The sequence below is a fragment of the Lygodium microphyllum genome, unplaced genomic scaffold (assembly GCF_053477565.2).
Source record: "Lygodium microphyllum isolate KBCC unplaced genomic scaffold, Lygodium_microphyllum_v1.1.10 scaffold_73, whole genome shotgun sequence".
Taxonomy (NCBI): Eukaryota; Viridiplantae; Streptophyta; class Polypodiopsida; order Schizaeales; family Lygodiaceae; genus Lygodium; species Lygodium microphyllum.
In genome coordinates, this window is record NW_028229556.1 from 195,125 (window position 1) to 215,695 (window position 20,571).

Genomic DNA, 20,571 nt, shown 5'->3' on the forward strand with positions numbered 1-20,571 from the left:
AGTATTGGGCCGCGTCTTCTACCACATGTGAGACTGTGTGACTACGGCGATTGTTGGCAGAGTTTGGCTGCCACTAGACTCGTCCTACTATTTTGCGGTGTGACAATGAGAGTTGCATTGCCTTGGCACAAAATTTTGTACTCCATGCCCGGACGAAGCACATAGAGATCCAGTACCACTTCATCATGGAGAAGCTTTTGGATGCGACCATCGATGTGGAATATTGCAAGATGGAAGACAGTCTTGCTAACTTTTTTACCAAGGCGCTTCCCCAAGCTTTACTTCGACAACACTCTAGATCCCTTAATCTTGTGCTGTGTCCTTGATCCGAGAGGGGGTGTTTCAGCTGGACATTTCCTGGAGTGGCAGGGGGAATAGGAGCAGTTGTGCAGCATGCGACAGGGGTAGGATGTGTGCCAGATGGTAGTCGGAGTTGGACAGCTGGTGTCCAGTTGGCTGCATTAATTGCAGCCGACCTGCATATTTTGGCCATTATTTTCAGCCTATAAATAGGCTTTTTATTCAGGAGCCTCTGCCAGTTGTATCTCATAGATTTCGGCTTGTAGACTGCGGAGGTTGCTCTTGGTGCCATAGTTGCACTAGTACCATGCATGAAAGGTTTCATACTATACCATACTTTAGGTACTGTACCTTATGTATTAGTACCTGAAGGTACCAACTTAATGGATACATCTTTCCCATTCAAACTGCACTTTGGGACTAGCTAAATGTCCTTGTATCAATATGATTTTCCCATGAGATTAGGTTATTTGAGATTCAAACAATTTCTCTCAACCTTCTCTCTCTCAAGCCCACACTTCTCTTATTTGTATGATCATGCATGTATGATGTATCCACTCCCATCTATGTAGTTATAAGTTGTAGATAGCAGTAGCGCATGTTGCGTATGCGGCATTAGGTTTTGGCATATTACCCTCAAGTACTCATCTTATATACTCTAATAGCATTGCTATTTAGACTAAAAATATCTATCCTATTATCTTTAGTCCCAAATAATCAAGTTATTTTTTTTCCGTACTAATATCGTACCGTACCTTATAAAATCTTAAGGTATCATTTAGTACCGTATTTTATCGTACCGTACCGTATCGTACCTTTCGTACCTGACAACTATACTCGGTGCTGAAGGAGATCAAGATCCTCAAGGTGAAGACATACGTAGATATTCTCTCTGTACCTGTGTATAATTCTACATCCTTATGCATCATTCTTCACTGCAGATTTTCTGCGTTTCACTGTCTCTTTCTCTCTCTCTTCTCTCTCTGTTCACTCTTTGTCATGGTCATTCACTTCCGCATTGCTTTACTCTGACAGTTACACCTCATATGTGCAACATTTACTTAACCATATGGTTAAAAATTAATCCACATGTTAAGTGAGGTTTCAAAAATAACAACTCTCCCCCTTAAAATCCTTGCAATCGTCCTTGATTACACTGCCAAATGCATCAAAAGAAAAATAGTGGATTGGAATTTCCACAAGGCATAATAGTTAACACAACATTGCGCATTGTTGCTCAACCATTCCATATGCCCAATACATGCTGAAAATTACCAGCCAATCATAACATTTAAAAACATTGCCAGATTATCATGTAACATGTCTACTTTTCATGAGCTCAACTCATTTGGCAAAAGCAAACCATAGCATAGCATAACCAAGCATAAACCATGGCCAAAACATCAATGGCATCATAATATATGCTGTCCATGGAACCAGATGCAAACCATTGAAAATGAGCATAATCTGATCATAAACTGATCACTTGCTGATCTGAGAACTGATCACAAACTGATGCAAATGTGATTGCAAACTGCTGCAAATGTGACCCTAAACTGATCACAAAATCATTGCAAAAAATTGACCAACAATCAATGCAAAAACTGATGCAAAACTGATCCCAAAAGTGACCATAAACGGTTCTTAAGCTGATGAAAAACTGAGCTTAAACTGATCATAAATTTTATCTCAAAATTGAGACAAAATTCATACCAAATTGATCATAAGCTGATGCAAAAGTATAGTTTCAGTGCTTGGATGAAACTCATACTCATTTGTATACATCTCACAGTGACTAGTACACTAAGTAATAACCTCATAGCAAACATATTGTCAGTGTAGTACCTTGGATGCATACTAAATACATCCAAGATCCACTACATACAAGAGCTGTCCATAACTGGAGGAGTGGAAGTGCTACCTCCCCCTTGAGCATCAGGCAATACTCCGGATCCTTGCTCTGTTGAACCTGACCGAGCCCGAACTAAGGTCGCTCTAATTGAAAGGCATCTATGTAAAGTTGCAATAACTGAGGATGGTTTGCCAAGTCATCCTCTTCCATGCATTTGGCATCCATTGGTGAATAATCCTGAAATTTCTCTTGGAAACTTTACCTTTGATCTTTCTTTCTTTATGTGCCAAAATCTGCTCAGGTATCAAAATCTCATTCAGCTCCTCAATCTTAGGTTGAATTTCAGCAGATATATCCTCTGACACATCACCATGAAAAGGCCTCAATAAACTGACATGAAAGGCATTGTGTATCCGCCAATGTGGAGGTAATTTCAGCCGATATGCCACATTGCTGATCTTCTCCAACACCTGGAAGGGCCCATAGTATCTCATACTCTACTTCAGATACAATCTTTCTCTTTCTTTCATTTTTTTCAGCTTTGCCTTTTCAAAAACATAGCAAAACATAATCACCCTTTGCAAACTGCAAAGCACATCTGTGGCAATCTTTCTCTTTCTTTCATACTCTACTTCAGATACAATCTTTCTCTTTCTTTCATTTTTTTCAGCTTTGCCTTTTCAAAAACATAGCAAAACATAATCACGCTTTGCAAACTGCAAAGCACATCTGTGGCAATCAGCTGCTCTCTTTTGCTTTTCTTGTGATCTCTGAAGTGTATATTTTATGTTTGCATAGGCTACATCCAAGTTTTTCACATAACGATTAGTCTCAAAGATCTTATCATTAGTTTGTAGAATAGGTGATACCTTCTTGCCACCCTCAACCACCTCAAATGGAGCTTTGCTCATAGAACTATGCATTGTGTTGTTGTAAGCAAGGCAAATACTACTCCCACTGTGTCTTGTGGTCTGAAACATAGCATCTCAAAAGATCTAACATTGTGGAATTTGCTTTCTCAGACTGACCATTTGTCTGCGGATGGAAGGACGATGAGAATTTCAGCATGGTACCCATATTCTCAAACAACCCCTTTCAAAATAAATTGGTCATCCGAGGGTCTTGATCACTAATGATTGACTTTGGCATACCATGATGCTTAAAGATGTGCTACAAAAACAATTGTGCCATATGATGAGCTTTTATTTTCTTTCTCACCGGAATGAAATGGGATTGTTTGCCAAACCTACAAATGATAGTCCCTATCCCATCATTCCCTGTAGGTGTCTTAGGAAACTCAAAAATAAAGTCCATTGCAATGCTCTGCCAAGGTCTATCTAGAATAGGTAAGGGTTGCAACAAACCTGGCATTTGCTATGTTCGAGGTATACTGATTTTGACCATTGTGATCATTGTATTTTTGGCAAGTATGCTTAAACATCACATAAAAAGTCTTTCATTAAAATCTTTACTCTTAGAGTTGGTACATTCAGATGTACATGAGATGGTAGGGTTTTCTCTAGGGGGAAAGAATTATTTTATCACTTTTGTTGATGATGCTACACACAAAGTATGGGTTTATCAGATCCATTGTAAAGATGAGACTTTGGATAAGTTTATAAAATTCATGGCACTTGCTGAAAATATGACCAGCAAGACATTAAAGTGTCTTCACTTTGACAATGGTAGAGAATATATGTTCAAATCCTTTCAGGCCTTTTGTGATAGCAATGGGATAAAAAGGAAGCTCATTGCCTCTTATAGAGTATATGAATAGGACTATTCAAGAGAAGGTCTGTACCATGCTGTCTCATGTTGCATTATCTCATGGATTTTGGGCAAAGGTTGTTATGATAGTCGTACACTTGATAAATCGGTTACCAAATAGATCTTTGGAGGGGAGAGTCTCTCAAGAAGTATGGTCGGGCAAGCCACCCTTGTATACACACTTGAGAGTGTTTGGTTGCGAGGCATTTGTGCACACACAAGGAATAATGCAGCAAATTGGAGCCAAAGTCTTGTAAATGTATTTTCCTAGGATATGGTGACGAGGGGGAAATGGGCTATAAGTTATGGGGTCTTGAAAAAAGGAAAATTATACATAACAATGATGTAATCTTTCGGGAAGATCGAATGCGTAAATAGTCCGAAAAGACAAAGGAAGTGAGAAGGGTTGCGTTTCGAGAAGAAATACGAGTAGGACAGCAAAGAGTGTCCATTGTACAACAGCAAATACTTGCTATAAATGACCCTATAAATGTAGGGAATGATGCTGAAATTGATCAGCAAGAAGTTACCCATGGTATACCATAGTTTCAACAAGAAAATGTGCCATTGGAATAGCTGGAACAGGCAGGACAACATGCTAAACCTTTTGAACGGCAAACTGTTAATACAGATTTGCAAGTTGAACAACCAGGAAACATTGATCATTGGGTCTGGAGGTGGACCAAAAATACCAAATAGCCAGATCGGTTTGTTCCTAGTGCGAATTATGTTGCTGATCATGACATGTTGACAAATTGTGGTGAATCATCATGCTTTAAGGAAGCAATGGATAGAGAGGACAACAAAAAATGTCATAAAACTATCCTATTAGAGATGAAATCTCTAAAGAAAAATAATACTCGAGATTTAGTACATTTACCTAAGGCAGAAAATCCTACCATGTTAATGGGTTTACAAGATGAAGGTCACCTTTGGTTCCTCACCAAAGTACAAAGCACGGCTTGTTGCCAAAGGTACAAGAAAGAACATGGGATTGACGTTGATGAGATCTTTTCTCCTGTTGTCAAAATGACTGCTTTGCGAACCATATTGGGCTTGGTTGCATGTGAGGATATGAAGCTCATATAGATGGATATAAAGACTGCTTTCTTACATGGTGATCTGCATGAAGACATATATATGCAACAGCCACAAGGTTTTCTGGCTAAGGGACAAGAAAAGATGGTACGTAAACTCAACAAAAGCTTGTATGGGCTGAAATAGGCATCTCGTGAATGGTATCATAAGTTTGATACATTCATGCAATCTCATGAAGTGAAGTGGATCATTGCTTGTATATCAAGAAGGTAGCAGATGGCTGCCTTATTATACTAATTTTGTATGTGGATGGCATGTTGATTGGTGGTAGGAATGTTCATGCGTTAGACACATTGAAGAAGAATCTACATAGAAGCTTTGATATGGAGAATCTTGGTGAAGCAAATCATATTCTTGGCACGTATCTTAGGGACATATCGAAAGGTCTTTTTAATCTATCACAGTAGAAGTATGTATCCAAGATTTTGCAGTGTTTCAATATGGAGGGAGGGAAGCACTTGGTCTACCATTGCCTTCATATGTGAAACTTAGTGCAGAGGATATCCCTACATTTGATGATGAAAAGGCTGAAATGGCCAAAATCTCGTATGCTTCGGCTGTGGGTAGCTTGATGTATGCTATGGTTGCTACACATCCTGACATAGCATTTGCAGTGAGAGTGGCTAGTAGGTACATGGCGCATCCTAGTAGAAAGCATTGAGAAGCATTGAAAGGTATCATGAGATATCTTAAGGGCACAAAGGATTTGTGCATCTACTTCGGAAAGAAGAAGGCATTTGTCGTTGGTTTTATGGATGCAGACTATGTTGGTCATGCTTACTGCAGGAAATCTACTTTAGGGTATGTATTCACCTTCATAGCAGGAGCAATTTCTTGGATCTCCAGGCTACAAAAGTGTGTTGCATTGTCTACTAAGAGGTAGAGTATGTGGCTGCCACTGAGGTATGCAAGGAGACTTTATGGCTTTCATGTTTGGTGGGAGAGCTTAGTATTATTAAGACTCTTGTCCTCCATTGTGATAGTTAGAGTGCTTTGATGCTAGCATGAAATCCCATCTTTCATGCAAAGATGAAGCACATACAAGTGAAGTATCACTTTATCAGGGATGTGCTTGGTAACAAAAGCATTGAGCTTGTCAAGGTATATATAGATGATAACCGTGTAGATCTTCTCACAAAAGGGCTTCCAGCAGAGTGGTTTGCTCATTACCAACAGAAGAGTGGAGGATGATACCAGATAGGGTGGATGCTGACACCAAGAGAGTGTGGACTTTAAACGCAAGGTGTAGGAGCATAGAAGATGCTGTTGCCAACAATGGAGGATGGATGCTAGTTGAAGAGGAGCACACTGCCACCATAAATGTAGCCAACTGGAGATGAAGGTTGGTGCCAGGAGAGTGGAGATGGTGGTAGGAGAGGAGAGAGAGATGATGGAAGAGAGAGAGTGTCAGAAGATTGACGAAGAGAGAGTGGGAGTGATGGATTGAAGGATTAGCTGTAAGGAATGAATGAGAGAGTGGTCTATAAATAGGCACAGTTAGTCTAGGGTGGTGCCCCTTTTTGGGGCTGCAAACCCTAAACGCAAAATGCAGAAACACAAAAAACACAAACTTTGGGTTGCTAGGTACGAAAGGTACGATACGGTATGGTACGATAAAATACGGTACTAATTGGTATCTTATGATTTTATAAGGTACGGTACGATATTAGTATGAAAAAAAAAACAAAAACTTGGTTATTTTGGATTATAGATAATAGAACACATGTTTAGAGCTAAATTAGCAATGTCACTTGAGTTAATAGGATGAATACATGAGGATAACAAGGAAAAACCTCATGCACAACATGCACAATGCGCTACTAGAAGAAAAATGGGAGTGTATATGTAATACATCAAAGAACAAAGCAAAGTTTAGGGTGCATGGACAAACAGGCTCTTCATTCTTTTGTGTGTGTGTGTGTGTGTGTGTGTGAGAGAGAGAGAGAGAGAGAGAGAGAGGGGGGGGAGGGATGCTCTTGGAATTGGATACTCATCTTGGAAGTTGGGAGAGAGACAGAGAGTGTGTGTGTGTGTGAGAGACTTGGAATTATGATAATAAACATAAGGCTTAGGAGTTGGAAGATATTGTATGGTCTAGTCTTCAGAGGCCAAAAATAGCGTGTTTTTTGGTATGAAATGGTACGGATACGTACGGTACGGTACGGTATGAACTGTACGGAACGAACTAGTCTGTACGTAGTACAAATGTAACTATGGGCAAATTGTAGGTGAAGGGTTTCTCAACAACTTTGAGGCTGAATATAGGGCAGCATCTACAGCTACATTGGAATGTGTGGCTTAGACGCCTTTTGGTCGATCTTAGTGCGAGATAGTAGTCATCCACTTCTATCTACATTGACAGTCAGAGTGCCATGCAATTGTGAGAAATCTAGTTTTTCATGCTCGTACTTGTTAGAATTTGGTAATTCTGGGCAATGCCCAATGTATTTTGTGTGGTGTGGACATTTATTCAAGTGTCAATGTAGTGTTATCGAGTGTCTTTAGACATTTAGTGACACTAGGAACTAGAGTAAGTTAGCCTAACTCTATCTAGTTAGTGGAAGGCTAGTTAGATCAACTCATGACCTAAACTAGGTTGTACTTTCACTCTTTCTGTTCAGTTCAGCAAGTACACTCTACTTGCTTGCTATAGCTCACTCATTGTCACTGTCTCGTTTCTCTCTCCTCCATTGCTGGTCTTGTTTTCTCATAGTTGGTATGAGAGCAACTCCTACGCGCGGATCTTGAATAGCCACCATCAGCTGGTGCTGCTGCGCTAAGGTTGTACTGCAACTAGTCAATGCTCAACTCGAGGAAGAGGAGGCACTGCTGGCAACTGATTCTTCAGCCTGTACAGCTGATTGGCCAGGGTGCTGCCAACACCACCAGCTAGGCTTTAGGCTGCTGCCTGCCAGCTCTGTCGATACTAAGTTGCCTCTGCTCCCTGCACTACTCTGGCCGCGGCCATTCCTAGTTAGCAGCAACCACTGCCACCTTTTGCATCTTTCGCATTGCTTGCTTTGTCTCACATCGCCAGTGCCACCTGGTTTGTTTCACCTTTGTCTTTGTGCTACTTGCTGCCCGTTACACCAACCATTGGTACCTCTGCTGTGCTCTAAGCATTAGCTCAGCCAGCACAACTGCCGTTGCCACTGAATCGCCCAAAGTCTGCGCATGCATCTAGAGGTATCCAACATTTGGGGCTTTTGACCAAATCAGCCTTTTCTGCACAATTTGACACTGGGGAAGCTGACATTGCATGCTTTCCACTAGATTCGTGCAACAAATTTGGGGCTTTTAGGCGTGGAAGCTTTGGCACGTATCTTGAAGCAGATTCCAGCTCTTGCTCCTTGTTGGCACACACCTTGAGGTGCAATTCTGTAGAAATTCGAGCTATAAGGTAAAAATTTCTTCAATTTCTTTGAAATTTCAGGAGGAAATTTGGGGGTTTTTCCCTTATTGCATCCCAAGGCAAGAAATCAGTGATATAGAAGCATTTAATTGCTGCTATAGTCAGATAGAGCAGCAAATTTTGGGAAAATTCAGAAATCTTGGCGAGAATCAGCATTAAATTGCTGGAAATTGTAATTTTGTAGGCACACATTATGAGGTAGGTGTATTACAGCAGTATATAGTAGTGCATTGCTGATATTATTGTGGCTGAGTGCTATTTTGGGTGACATTGTGCACACTTTGGCATTTTTGTGACAGTTTGGTACTTGTTTGATAATTCCGAGGGATTTTTGGTACTTTGAGGAGTACACACACTATACTTCAATATTGAAGTATTTGGCTGCAGATTTTTGCTCATTCTTGACAGCATGGCGCGTCAGGGAAACAGTGATTAGAGTAGAATCCTTGGTATCCTCACTCAAAAGGACAAGCTTTATGGCTCTAACTACTTGTTGTGGAGTTTTATGGTTTGCAACCTTCTTGTTGTGAAGGACTTGTGGGACTATGTTACAGGTGACTTGCAGTGGCCAGGAGGTCTCGCACCTTAGACACCTCAAAGTCATGCTTGAGGACAAATTGCTAGTGTTGTTGTGATGCCCCTCCTCCCTCTTCTTTGGAGGATCAGAGGAAACGGGATTTGAAGGATGTTCAGGCATTTTCTTTAATAGCAATATTAGTAAAAAAGGGCCATCATTCTGCACATTTGGTCTTGGAAGACCTCAAAATCAACATGGGACATACTTGAGCGTATGTTTGCTGTCCGCAATGAGGCTAGGATCTCCTATCTTCACAAAGAGTTGGGATTTAAAGGATGCTTAGGCACTTTCTTTGATAGCGTTGTCAGTAAAAATGGCCATCGTTCCACACACTCGGTCTTGCAAGACCTCAAAATTAGCATGGGATATATTTGAGCATATGTTTGTTGCTTGCAATGAGGCCAGGATCTCCTATCTTCGTAGAGAGTTGGCAAATGTAAACCTGGATGAGAGTGATAGCATGATGGATCACCTTACTATATACAGGATTTGTGTGACCAGTTGCTCAATGTTGATGAGATTATTGAGGATGCTGAATTGGTGAACATCATTTTGAACTCTCTTTCAGAGTCATATCTTGGTTTTTACACCTTTTTCATATTGTCATCGAGGGGGGGGGGGGTGGGGGGGCCAGCTGCCCTTTACTTTTGTGGAGTTGGAAGGCCTCTTGTTGCAAGAGGAGCAGACTCGAAAGAATGTTGCATTGCGTTTAGGTGATGTGGCTATGCTTTCCAAATTTAAAGGCAAGGGTAAAGCTAGGCGAAATGCAAAAAATTAGCAAAAGAGTGATGTTGGATAGCCATTAAACAAGGCTGTCCAAGACTCAGATGAGGTTAAAAAGAAGGGAAAATGCCATTATTGCAAGAAGCCACCTGGTCACTATATTGATGAGTGTCGAAAGAGATTGGGCAAGGAGAAGGAGAAAGACTCTGGTTTGGTTGTCCAAGAGGCATCGGCCATCAAATTAGCAAATGGTGATGCTTCAACCAACTTGGTAGAGGAGGATTATGCATTTCTCACATGCAGTTATGATTCTTCTATGGCTGTTTGAGGATTTAATGCTGCTGAAATGTAGCAAACATGATATTTTGACAGTGGTGCTCCAAAGCACATCACTTCCAGGAAGCACTTGTTTACTTCTTTGCATTCGGCCCCTATTGGAAAGTGTGTCACATGTGCGAACAACAATAAATATGATGTTTGTGGCATTGGAATAGTCACTATTACTATTGCAAATGGTTCAAATTTCATGCTTCTAGATGTATTGTTTGTGCTTGGCATTACAAAGAACTTGTCGTCTATTTCTACCTTCAATAAGCATGGCTTTCAGGTCATCTTTGAGGATGACAAATGTATTGTCAAAAATAGAGAAATGGACTATGTACTTAGGATGTTAAGCACCCTATATAAGGGTTTATTCTTGTTAGACACTTATGACTGACATTCTCATGATGCTATGGCGGTCACTAGTCTTACATTTGCTATGCAAAATGCAGAGGTTTGGTATGCTGGCTATGGATATACGAGCTTTTGGAGTTTGATGACTCGCCAGAGGTGTCATATGGTAGATGCATTGCTTCCAGTGGAGACTCCACCTCCTCATGTATACGAGGGATGTATTTTGGGCAAGATGCACATGTTTGCCTTCAAAAAGGATAGTACAGTGCGTGTAATATGAAAAATGTAACTTACTCACTTTGATGTTTGTGGTCCCATGAGGACACGTGCACTTGGAGGTCATCTTTACTTTGTTACGTCTATTGATGACTAGAGGTATATATGGGTGCATGGGCTAAAGGCTAAATTTGGTGTACTCATGTATTTTAAACATCTTGTGGCAAAGCTTGAGTCTAAAATTGGTTTAAAAGTACATGCATTTTGCATGGATAGAGGGGGGGAGTATATGTCTCTTACTTTTGAGACATATTTGTTGGATTGTGGCATTATGCATTAAGCCACTGTGCAAAATGAAGTTGCTGAAAGGAAGAATCGCACTCTTATGGAAATGCTTGTTGTATGTTAAAAAGCAAGGGGCTCCACATAAATTTTGGTTAGAAGGGCTTTAGTGTGCCAATCATGTATTGAATTGTGCATCTACAAAGGCTTTGAAGATGATCACACCATTTGAAGCTTCGCATGTCAAGAAACCCAAATTTGACTACTTTTAGGTGTTTGGTTGTATAGGCTACATGCTTGTTCCGAAAGAGCTTCATGGGAAGCTTGATGATAAGGCTATAAAATGTAGTTTTACTAGCTACAGTTTGGAAAGCAAAGGCTATTGCATGTATGACCCACGTACGAAGAAGGTGTTTGTTAGTAGGGATGTTATGTTTGCTGAAAATGCAACATTTTCACATGACTAGTTTCAAATGCTAACCACACATGACATTGGTGATGTTTTTGAAGGCCTTTAATGTCTTTCTTTGGAGTTTGTGCTTGCTGTAAATGGCAGGACAGACCTATTACAGCAAGCTATTGTTGCTCCATATGCTCCCGAATAGGAGGGCATTGATGAGGGTTTGCCACATGCAATGACGGCAAGAGTTTAGAATGAAAGGGATGCTATAAATGCAGCAAAAACGGTCCAAGATGATTGTTATAAATTCTCTAGGAGAGTGAAATGGATGCCCCATTGCCTCGGTGTACTAGAAGGGCTGCTCGACATGTAACATGTAGGGGGGGGGCACATTTGGCCAATATCATGGAAGAAGATGATTGTGATAAGCATGTGTTTATGAGCTCAATGTTGGATGATGATGAGCCTACTTCCTTGGATGAAGCTTAGCAGGATGTATGTTGGATGTAGGCCATGTAGGAGGAGTTAGACTCCATTGCCACTAACTCTACATGGGATCTTGTGAATCTACTACCTGGCAAGAAGGCCATAGACACTAAGTGGGTTTTTGAACTCAAATGTAAAGCTGATGGTACAATTGATAGGTACAAGGTACGGTTGGTAGCAAAAGGCTATGCGCGCAGAAGAAGGTCATAGATTATGAGGAAACATTTGCTTCTACATCCCTTATGAGTACGATGAGATGTGTGATTGCTGTGGTTGTAAATTATGGTTGAAAAGTACATTAGTTGGACATTAAGACAACATTCTTTAATGGGGGTTTGCATGAGGATGTTTATGTGTCACAACCTTCAAGGTTTGTAATTAAAGGGAGAGAGCACGTGGTATGCAAGCCGCATAAAGCTCTTTATGGTCTTAAAAAAGCTCCTTATGCATGGTACTAAAAAATTGATGCATATTTGGCCAGCAAAGGGTTCAAAAATAGTCCAACTACTCCCACTCTATACATTAAGAATAAAGGGGGGACTTGTTGATTATCATTCTTTATATGGATGACATGCTGCTCATTGGAGCTACAGAGGAATAAATTGCCGATTTGAAGACTCAATTAAAACATGCATTTGCTATGTCAAACATGGGTTGTCCATACCACCACTATTTGGGGATTTAGTTCACCCAAAATTAGCATGGTATCATCATGTCATAGTCATAGTATGTGGATAAGTTGTTACATACATATAATATGCAAGATTGCAAACCTATGTGCACTCATATGGATCCATGCTTAAAGCTGTCTATGCAATGATGGTGAAGAGATGCATGATATTGCAATTTACAGCCAGGCTGTTGATTGTCTCATTTACCTTTGCAACACGTCTTGACGTTTAGTATGCAGTATCTTAGGTGAGCAAATATATGCATAGGCCATGGACCATACATTGGCAAGCTGTTAAGTGGATCTTGAGATACTTGCAAGGTACTCAATTACATGCATTATTATTTTTGGGAAAGGGGAGGGGAGACTTGCATTTACAGGCTTATACTGATTCAGATTGGGTTGGTGATGTAGACACTAGGCAGTCTACTAGTGGAATTGTTTCTTTCTAGTCTGTTTATGCATTTCATGGCTGTTGCGCAGATTGTTGGCTGATCTATATCTACCATTGGAGGGGTCTTCACCCATTCCTTGTGAAAGTTAGAGTACTATTGCAGAAGTACGTAATTCTGCATTTCATGCTCGCAAGAAACACATTGAGGTGTATTGCCATTATGTCAGAGAGAGATGTTATGCAGGAGAGATTAGTTTGATGGATGTATCCACATAGGAAAATGTTGTTGACATTTTCAGCAAAGCATTACCATGTGAGAATTTTGGGGCTTTTCGAAAGTCCTTAAACTTAGGATGCTTTGGTGATTGATCATCCTTGTACTTCATGACATTGGCATTTTAGGGTATTAGAATTTGGTAATTTTGGGAGTGTCCAATGTATTTCGTGTGGTGTGGACACTTATTTAAGTGTCAATGTAGTGTGTATACCTAGTGTCTTTAGACAATAAGTTAGTGATACTAGGAACTAGAGTAAGTTAGTCTAACTCTAGCTAGTCGATGGAAGGCTGGTTAGCTCAACTCATGACTTAAAACTAGATTGTACTTTCACTCTTTCTATCCAATTCAGAAAGTACACTCTACTCTCTTGTTGCAACTCACTCACTATCACTGTCTCATTTCTCTCCTCCGTTGTTGGTCCTGTTTTCTCATAGCACTAAGCATATTGAGGTGCATGATCATTATGTCAGAGAGAGGCTACATATAAGGGAGATTCACTTAGTTTATGTCCCTATACAGGATACAATTACATTGTTCACTCAAGGGGGGTTTGTTACACTTATCGTGTCCCTCCGAAGTTCTGGTGTAAACGTCTCCGTATCCACGGGCACTTTTTATCTTCTTGTTATGGAAGGTTTTTTCCCCATGTGAATACCCTTTAGTGGGTGTGATACTTAGTACCTTAGGGATTGTAGTTTCATTATCATTCTCACATAGTGGATTCGACCTTCTAGCACTCTCCTCTCTCTTGGTGTTCACTTGTTCACTATGAGCATGTGTGAGTATGTGCATGCTATTGAATCCTAATCTAACAAATAATTTGCACAAAAACAAGGGTAGCCCCTTCTAACTTAAAAATAGTGTACTGGGACTTTGTTCATCTCGAACATAAATAGGCAAGAGAAAAACAATTAAATTATCAGGTTAGCCAATTTAAAGTAGTTGATGTGAGAGTGTGCAATAGAAAGGAACGGAAACACAGAGACAAAGGAACAGAGAAAGACGGCAAGAAAAGAAGAACGAAATTTGCACTAAACAAGAAAGAATGCTAATACAAATGGGAAAGTGGAAGGAGATTGATCAATCCTTGCTTGAGTCCATAGTGTTAGTGAGGGCACTAGATTGAGCTGATGACGATGGCAGCATTGGAGAGGGAGGAAGATGACAGAGTCAGAGTGTGCACCTACCAAGGAAGGAGGAAGATGAATGGATGATGGGAGGGGAGGACTATATATAGGCCAAAATTGCCCAAATCTGGATGACTTGCATTAGGGGAGGCCATAAATGCTGGCCGATCAGCAATAATGCTGGTCAATGACGAATAAAGTACTAGAAAAATAGGGGTGACCTTGGAAAAGTCCCAGATGACAATGACAATGTTTGGCAGGTGTAGGATAAATGCTGGCCTATCAGCAATAAATGCTGGTCAATGACGAATAAAGTGCTAGAAAAATAGGGGTGACCCTGGAAAAATCCCAGATGACAATGATAATGTTTGGTAGGTGTAGGCAGGCAAATTGTGGAAAGTAGTAATTGCTTGAGAAATGCACACAAAATCTCGACCGGAGGAGAAAATGCACTAAAAGGCAATAAACTGAGTGCTCTACAATCAGCTACCTCCTCCGTCAAAACAAGTGACATATAGGTTAGAGCTCCTAAATTTTGAAGTCCTTTTTTGAGTCATACTAAGGCTCCCAGGCAAGAGATGACAAGGCATGACAAACATGACTGCTAACAGTTGACTGCTCCAAATAAAAAATCACAGCAGTAAATAATGATAAAAAATGCTGCATACTAATACCTATGCCACATGGCATCCTACACAACATGCATGGCCAGCCTGACTGCCCTGAACTGCTGGCAAACACTAAACGATTGCATAAAACTGCCCGATCTATATCCAAGAAATGTGTAATTGTGCCTGAGAGTGCTAACCGTACAACATTATACTGCCAATGCCTACCTAGGGGATGAATAAATCTCTGACAAAGGAATAGGGCAGAGATAATGAGCTAGAGTGTATCGTACTTTGACAGATTGTGAAATGCAGCAGGCAGCCCCTGAATGCATTTGGCAGCAGCAAACACAGTAGTAGGATGCAGGATCAGTGTGATTGATGGACAATCCGATGCAGGAAACTAGCAAATACAGGCAGCAGTGATGATTTGGCAGCTGAACGGATTAGTCTGGCAGCAAGACACAAATGTGCAGTAGTTGAAAACAGGTTGTATGCCAGCAATCAGGGCAAAATGCAGCAGTAGACTGCCACGTGGCAGTTGGGCAATGTCAGAGTAGGCTGTACAGCAGCATGGGGAGCTTTGGGTGAGGTGTCCTCTACGAAGGGGGTGTGGACAGCAAAGATATGGCACCTGCAAACTGCACAAATGAGATTGAGGCTGGATGGAGGGTAGCATCCCTATTTATGGAAAGTTTGGGTCCTCCCAATAGGGTTTGTGTTTATGGGACACAAACAGTCTCCAGGAAAAGATTTCTTTTTAATTAATAAAAAGGTTTAATTTATTAATCAGTCATGTTCTGGGGCTGTTTTAAAGAAGTTAATGTATTTTTAGTTCAATAGGGGATGCATGGGCTGAGTGAAAGACATGAACACAGAACAAGTTCCACCAAAAAGGTGTACGACAAGATGTGAAGTGGTCTTTAAAAAATAATACCTTGTACTTACTGCATTTATGGTGGTGGATGGTTGGTGCGAGTGTTTCCAATTGTGAAGTTTGAATTCATAAGTGTTTAAATCCTTGAATGTTTAGTGCAAGCGTTTGCAGTTGTCAAGTTTGAAGTTTGTAAGGGTTCGAATCCTGGAATGCCTTAAGGCAACTTGGGATTATTCCTATGCCTATTAGACTTCTTAACATATGCTAGTGATGTAAAAATGAAGGTGAGCAAATATTCTGTGTAAATTGATATTACCAGAGGAAACTGTCTGCATTTTTGTATGTCTCCATCTTATGGTTCTTAGTTTAGTGATGATGTTACTGAGGTTTATGATGATGATCGATTGTGATATAAATTAATTTCTTGCAGTATATGATGTTACAAGGCGTGACACTTTTACAAATTTGTCTGATATTTGGCTGAAAGAGGTGGATTCATATTCTACGAACCAAGACTGCATCAAGATGCTTGTTGGAAATAAGGTTGATAAGGCAAGTCATCACAATTCTTTTCTTCCTGATTTGGCACAACCCAAAGCTGTGAAAAGAGTGCAAGGGGTTTCTTAGGCTTTCCCATAAATAAAAAAATATCATGCTGCAGGATTCTGAACGAGTGGTTACAAAACAGGAGGGCATTGCATTTGCAAGGCAGTATGGCTGTTTGTTTCTAGAATGCAGTGCAAAAACACGAGTTAATGTTCAGCATTGCTTTGAGGAGCTTGTGCTGAAGGTCAGAGGATAATCTTTGGGAACAATTTTCAACTTCCCCTTTGCAGCCCTTCTGTTTAGTTGTTGATTTTAAATAATCTGTTTTCCACAGATACTGGATACACCAAGCTTACTGACTGACACAAGTTCATCAAGAAAGAATATTTTGAGGCCTGGACAACCTAGTGACAACACAGGGGAAACCAGTACTTGCTGCTAGGGTGCTTCAGTGTCAGACATAAATTTGATGTTTTGCCATGTTTGACACAGATTAAATGATCTCAAACAGTCTACATGTGGTTATTAAACATTTTTTGGTTGTAATTTAATTTTACTTATGATTAGACTGTAAATCAACTCATCATGCACTTTGTAATCTGTCCTGGAGGTGGTACAAACTTAATAGCATGTTCTATGGAATGGATTAACTTTTATGTGGTAGATCATACAACAATCAAGCAGCCTATCGATCATACCAAACCAAGGTGGAATATGGATGAACTGTGCTAGCAATGTGGTCTTGAATTAAGTTATACACTCTGCATTACAAAAATCCAAGTGTGGCTCCGTACTTCAGTTGTCAGGACAGACTCATGAGATGAGGTTGTCAATTCAAGTCTCTTTGATGCAATGGATAGATAGAATTACCTTTCCTGCTGTGCTAACTATGGTATATATGATGGTCTCTCTCTTTAAGACCCCCTTGCAGATACTTTTTATCTTGGCCTGGTAGTGTAGGCTGTTTTTAACGTGCTCTTGGAGGCTGCAGCTTAATTGCTTTCATTATAAAGTGGTGGGGTCATGTTGGCAAACCTTTAAATAAATATACACTATTCATGCTGGCTGATAGAGGGTTCTATCTGCAGCTTCTGAAATTCATTCACAAGTTATGGTACTGATTAATAAGTACTGGTTTTTATGGTCATTGACAGTAGTGCGTGCTGGCTTCTATATTTCATCCGTTAGTACTAGTCTTCTGGTTCTTCATGGTAATTGCATACCGGCTGATTGAAGGTCTTATCTGCAGGCTGTGTGCAAAAGCACTTACACGGATGTAGTCATCTTTTTCATGGTTCAGCTTTGATGCCCTTGATGGTGTGGAGTTCAAGCAATCGGTGACATCAATCAGCCTAGCTATCGATTGTTTTATGTGTTGAGCGCAAACAATGAAGTAGAAGTGTTCTTTTCTCTTTCTCTTCTTTTTTGGTTTGTGGTGTGGTGGTTTTTGGGGTCGCAATGGGGGATGCTACCTCGCTTGTGTAGAAAAGCTGTAGGCCGAGTAACCTCTCTATTGGCAGTGTGAGAACACGGTAAGACACTTAATAATAAGGCTTATGAGCATTGTAAAAATGTGCTCGTGGTTGTCAACCATAGTTTCTTATTCTTACTAGCCATCTTATTTCCGTGTGAATCACTTGAATTGATTAATCAATCAATTGGCCTCCTTTGTTTGGAATTCAACGAAATATTTTGAACCCAAATAATGAAGTCTTAATGTAAAGCATAGTACATTTGCACCTGTGCATCTAACCAAGAAAGATTGAAGAAGAAAGAAACCATCAGTGTAATGGTGAAGGCACTACCCATGAGAGGAGGAAGAATGATTCGACGGACAAGGCTAGGCCTAGCAAGCTTGATCAACTTGCTAAGGAGGCTAGGAAAGATGTGCAGACTAGAGATCAGCAAGACAGACCTATCCTAAAGAAGGTTGATGCTAACAATTGCAGCTAAAGACTAGCAAAAATGCACCAAATTTTTAGGTAAGGTCTCTCTCAAGAAACTGGCTCGCATACCTTTGGTGGATAGGAACTTTTATGTAGCTCTTGATGATGAGGAAGCCCACTACGGAGTTGTAGATGCAGTTTCAATTAGTCTAAGCAATGTGCAAGGCTCAAAATGGTTTCATGGAGTGTGCATGGGCTTGGGATGAGTGCCCCCAATGAAGTATGTTATCACATAATCAAAAGAAGGAACTCAGTCATGATTGCCTTACAGGGAACTAAGCTAGCTGAGAAGGAATCTTTGAAGCTCAAGTTTCGAGGATATGACATTTTTTTGAATGTTTGTAGGAAAGGGAAAGGAGGCACCTTGTTGGCAATTAGAATAAGTCTCTCAAGCTTGTCTTGGCATCTTGTGTAGCAATTAAAATCTAGGTCGGGGAGGAGAAGCTACAAGTGGTCTTTGTTTATGCACTAAATAATCCCTTAGCTTGAGTTGCATCGTGGAGCTAGATTTGTGTGATGGCTATGAATGAGATGAGCATCTTTAGTGGAGATCAGAATATGACTAAATAGTCCCTTAGCTCGAGTTGCATCGTGGAGCTAGCTTTGTGTGAAGGCAAGGGATGAGATGAGCATCTTTATTGGAGATCAAAATATGACTATTGGAGTAGGTGATAGGTCACATGGGGGTGGATGCATATTGATGGAAGAAAGGGCTGTTTGGGACAACTTTGCTCCACTCACACGAGCTACAAGACCTTGGCTTAGTCATGAGGGATGGATTGGATATCTTCTTTATTTGGGCACACTAGGTATTCTCGGGATACATGGTGGGTCGCTAGACTTAATTGTATGCACAAAAACCATAATACATGGTGGCTCAATTGGCATACTAAGATAAGTAGAGTGCATGAAATCTGTTCACCTCATTACGCTTCTCTAATGTGGACCTTTAGGGTAGTGCTATCTAGTGGGAAAGGGTTTGCCCCCCTTATGTTTTAATACTTTTTTCTTGGAAGATAAGCAATTCCAATCTGTCCTCAAAAATACTTGGAGTGGAGCTAGGGATACTAGTCTATCGATTGATTGTTATTGGTGGCTGGAATTCTCTAAATCCATCACAACTCTGGCTAAACAGTATGGAAAGAGCAGGGTTGCTTGTGGCAGGGAATTGAAGTTCATTTACACTAGAGAGAAGTATGTGTTCAAGCTACCAAGGTCCAATTGAAAGGTGATTGGGATTTCCTTGGAGATGCTCCAACGCCCTTTTATCATAATGCATTAAATATGAAGTAGAAAAGGGAGACTCATGATCGTGGAGAATGTTGATGGGTAGCTTGTGATGGATGATAGTGGTATCTTGCAAGTTTTCAAAGGGCATTTAGCTCAGATTGTTGGGAGTAAGCATGTGGCTCCTCCAGACTATGAGGTTAAACTGGAAGCTTTCTTTGGTGGTGATGTGGTGCCATTACCCCTAGGAGGGGTGCTTGGCCTTGAAAGGCCTTTCACTAACGATGAAGTTAGGACAACAATGGGATGCATGGAACCCAGTAAATCACTTGGAGTAGATGGTTATTAGTGGAAGTATTTGTGGAGCTATGTGATGTATCTAGTAGAGATTTAATTGACTTGGTCAACTATTGCAAAATGTTAGGCTACATTCTTCGTGAGTTCAACTTGGGACTTATTCAACTCATTGCAAAGTCTATGGCAAGGAGGTTACCCAGTCATTGGGGTCCATTGACAATGTCAAGTTTTGCATACAAAATTTTTGCAAAGTTGCTTCCCTAAGAATCAAGTTTATTCTTACCAAGGCCATCTATCCTATGCAGAATGGTTTTATTTATGGGAGAAGGATTTAGGATACCATTTTAAACCTTGTGTTTTCAATGGATTTAGCCCTTAATTCTGGAGCAAGATTTGTCTTTCTTAACATGGATTTGAATAGAACTAGGATTGGGTTAGCTGGTCCTCCATTCTAGCAATTCTTAAGGCAATTGGTTTTGGACCAATATTTTTGAAGATGGTGGATGTACGATTTACTAATGTTTAAGCATGTGTTAGCATTAATAGTGCTATGTCAACACCCTTTGAGCTAAGGAGACTGGTGAGACAAGGTGTCCTTTGGCATCCTTGTTATTTTCTTTAATAATCAGACCACTACTCTGCAAAGTCGATAAAAGAGTGCAATAGGGTGCAATCAAGGGCCTTCCTTTTCCTATGGATAAGATGTCGTGGCTCCAATTTTTAGCCTAAGAAAGATTCGATGGAAGCTTTGTTTAACACGTGTAGGATGCTGAACTTTCTATTCAATCGTTAGTTGGAATATTTAGGCTACCC

General features: G+C 40.4%; 1 protein-coding gene across 4 annotated transcripts in view; it reads left to right on the forward strand.

The window, feature by feature from the left end:
- The window catches only part of LOC148008715 (ras-related protein RABC1-like), a 54,327-nt gene extending 37,175 nt beyond the window's left edge, over positions 1-17,152 (forward strand). For 2 of the 4 annotated variants that reach the window (XM_087674035.1, XM_087674036.1), the window contains 3 exons: positions 16,173-16,294; positions 16,404-16,532; positions 16,623-17,146. In XM_087674035.1, the coding sequence (XP_087530161.1) occupies positions 16,173-16,294; positions 16,404-16,532; positions 16,623-16,730 (359 nt within the window). In that variant the 3' untranslated portion in view covers positions 16,731-17,146. Of the gene's footprint in view, positions 1-16,172; positions 16,295-16,403; positions 16,533-16,622 lie in introns of all 4 variants that reach the window. The other 2 variants (XM_087674037.1, XM_087674033.1) reach the window with 2 other exon arrangements.
- The last annotated feature ends 3,419 nt before the right edge of the window (positions 17,153-20,571 follow it).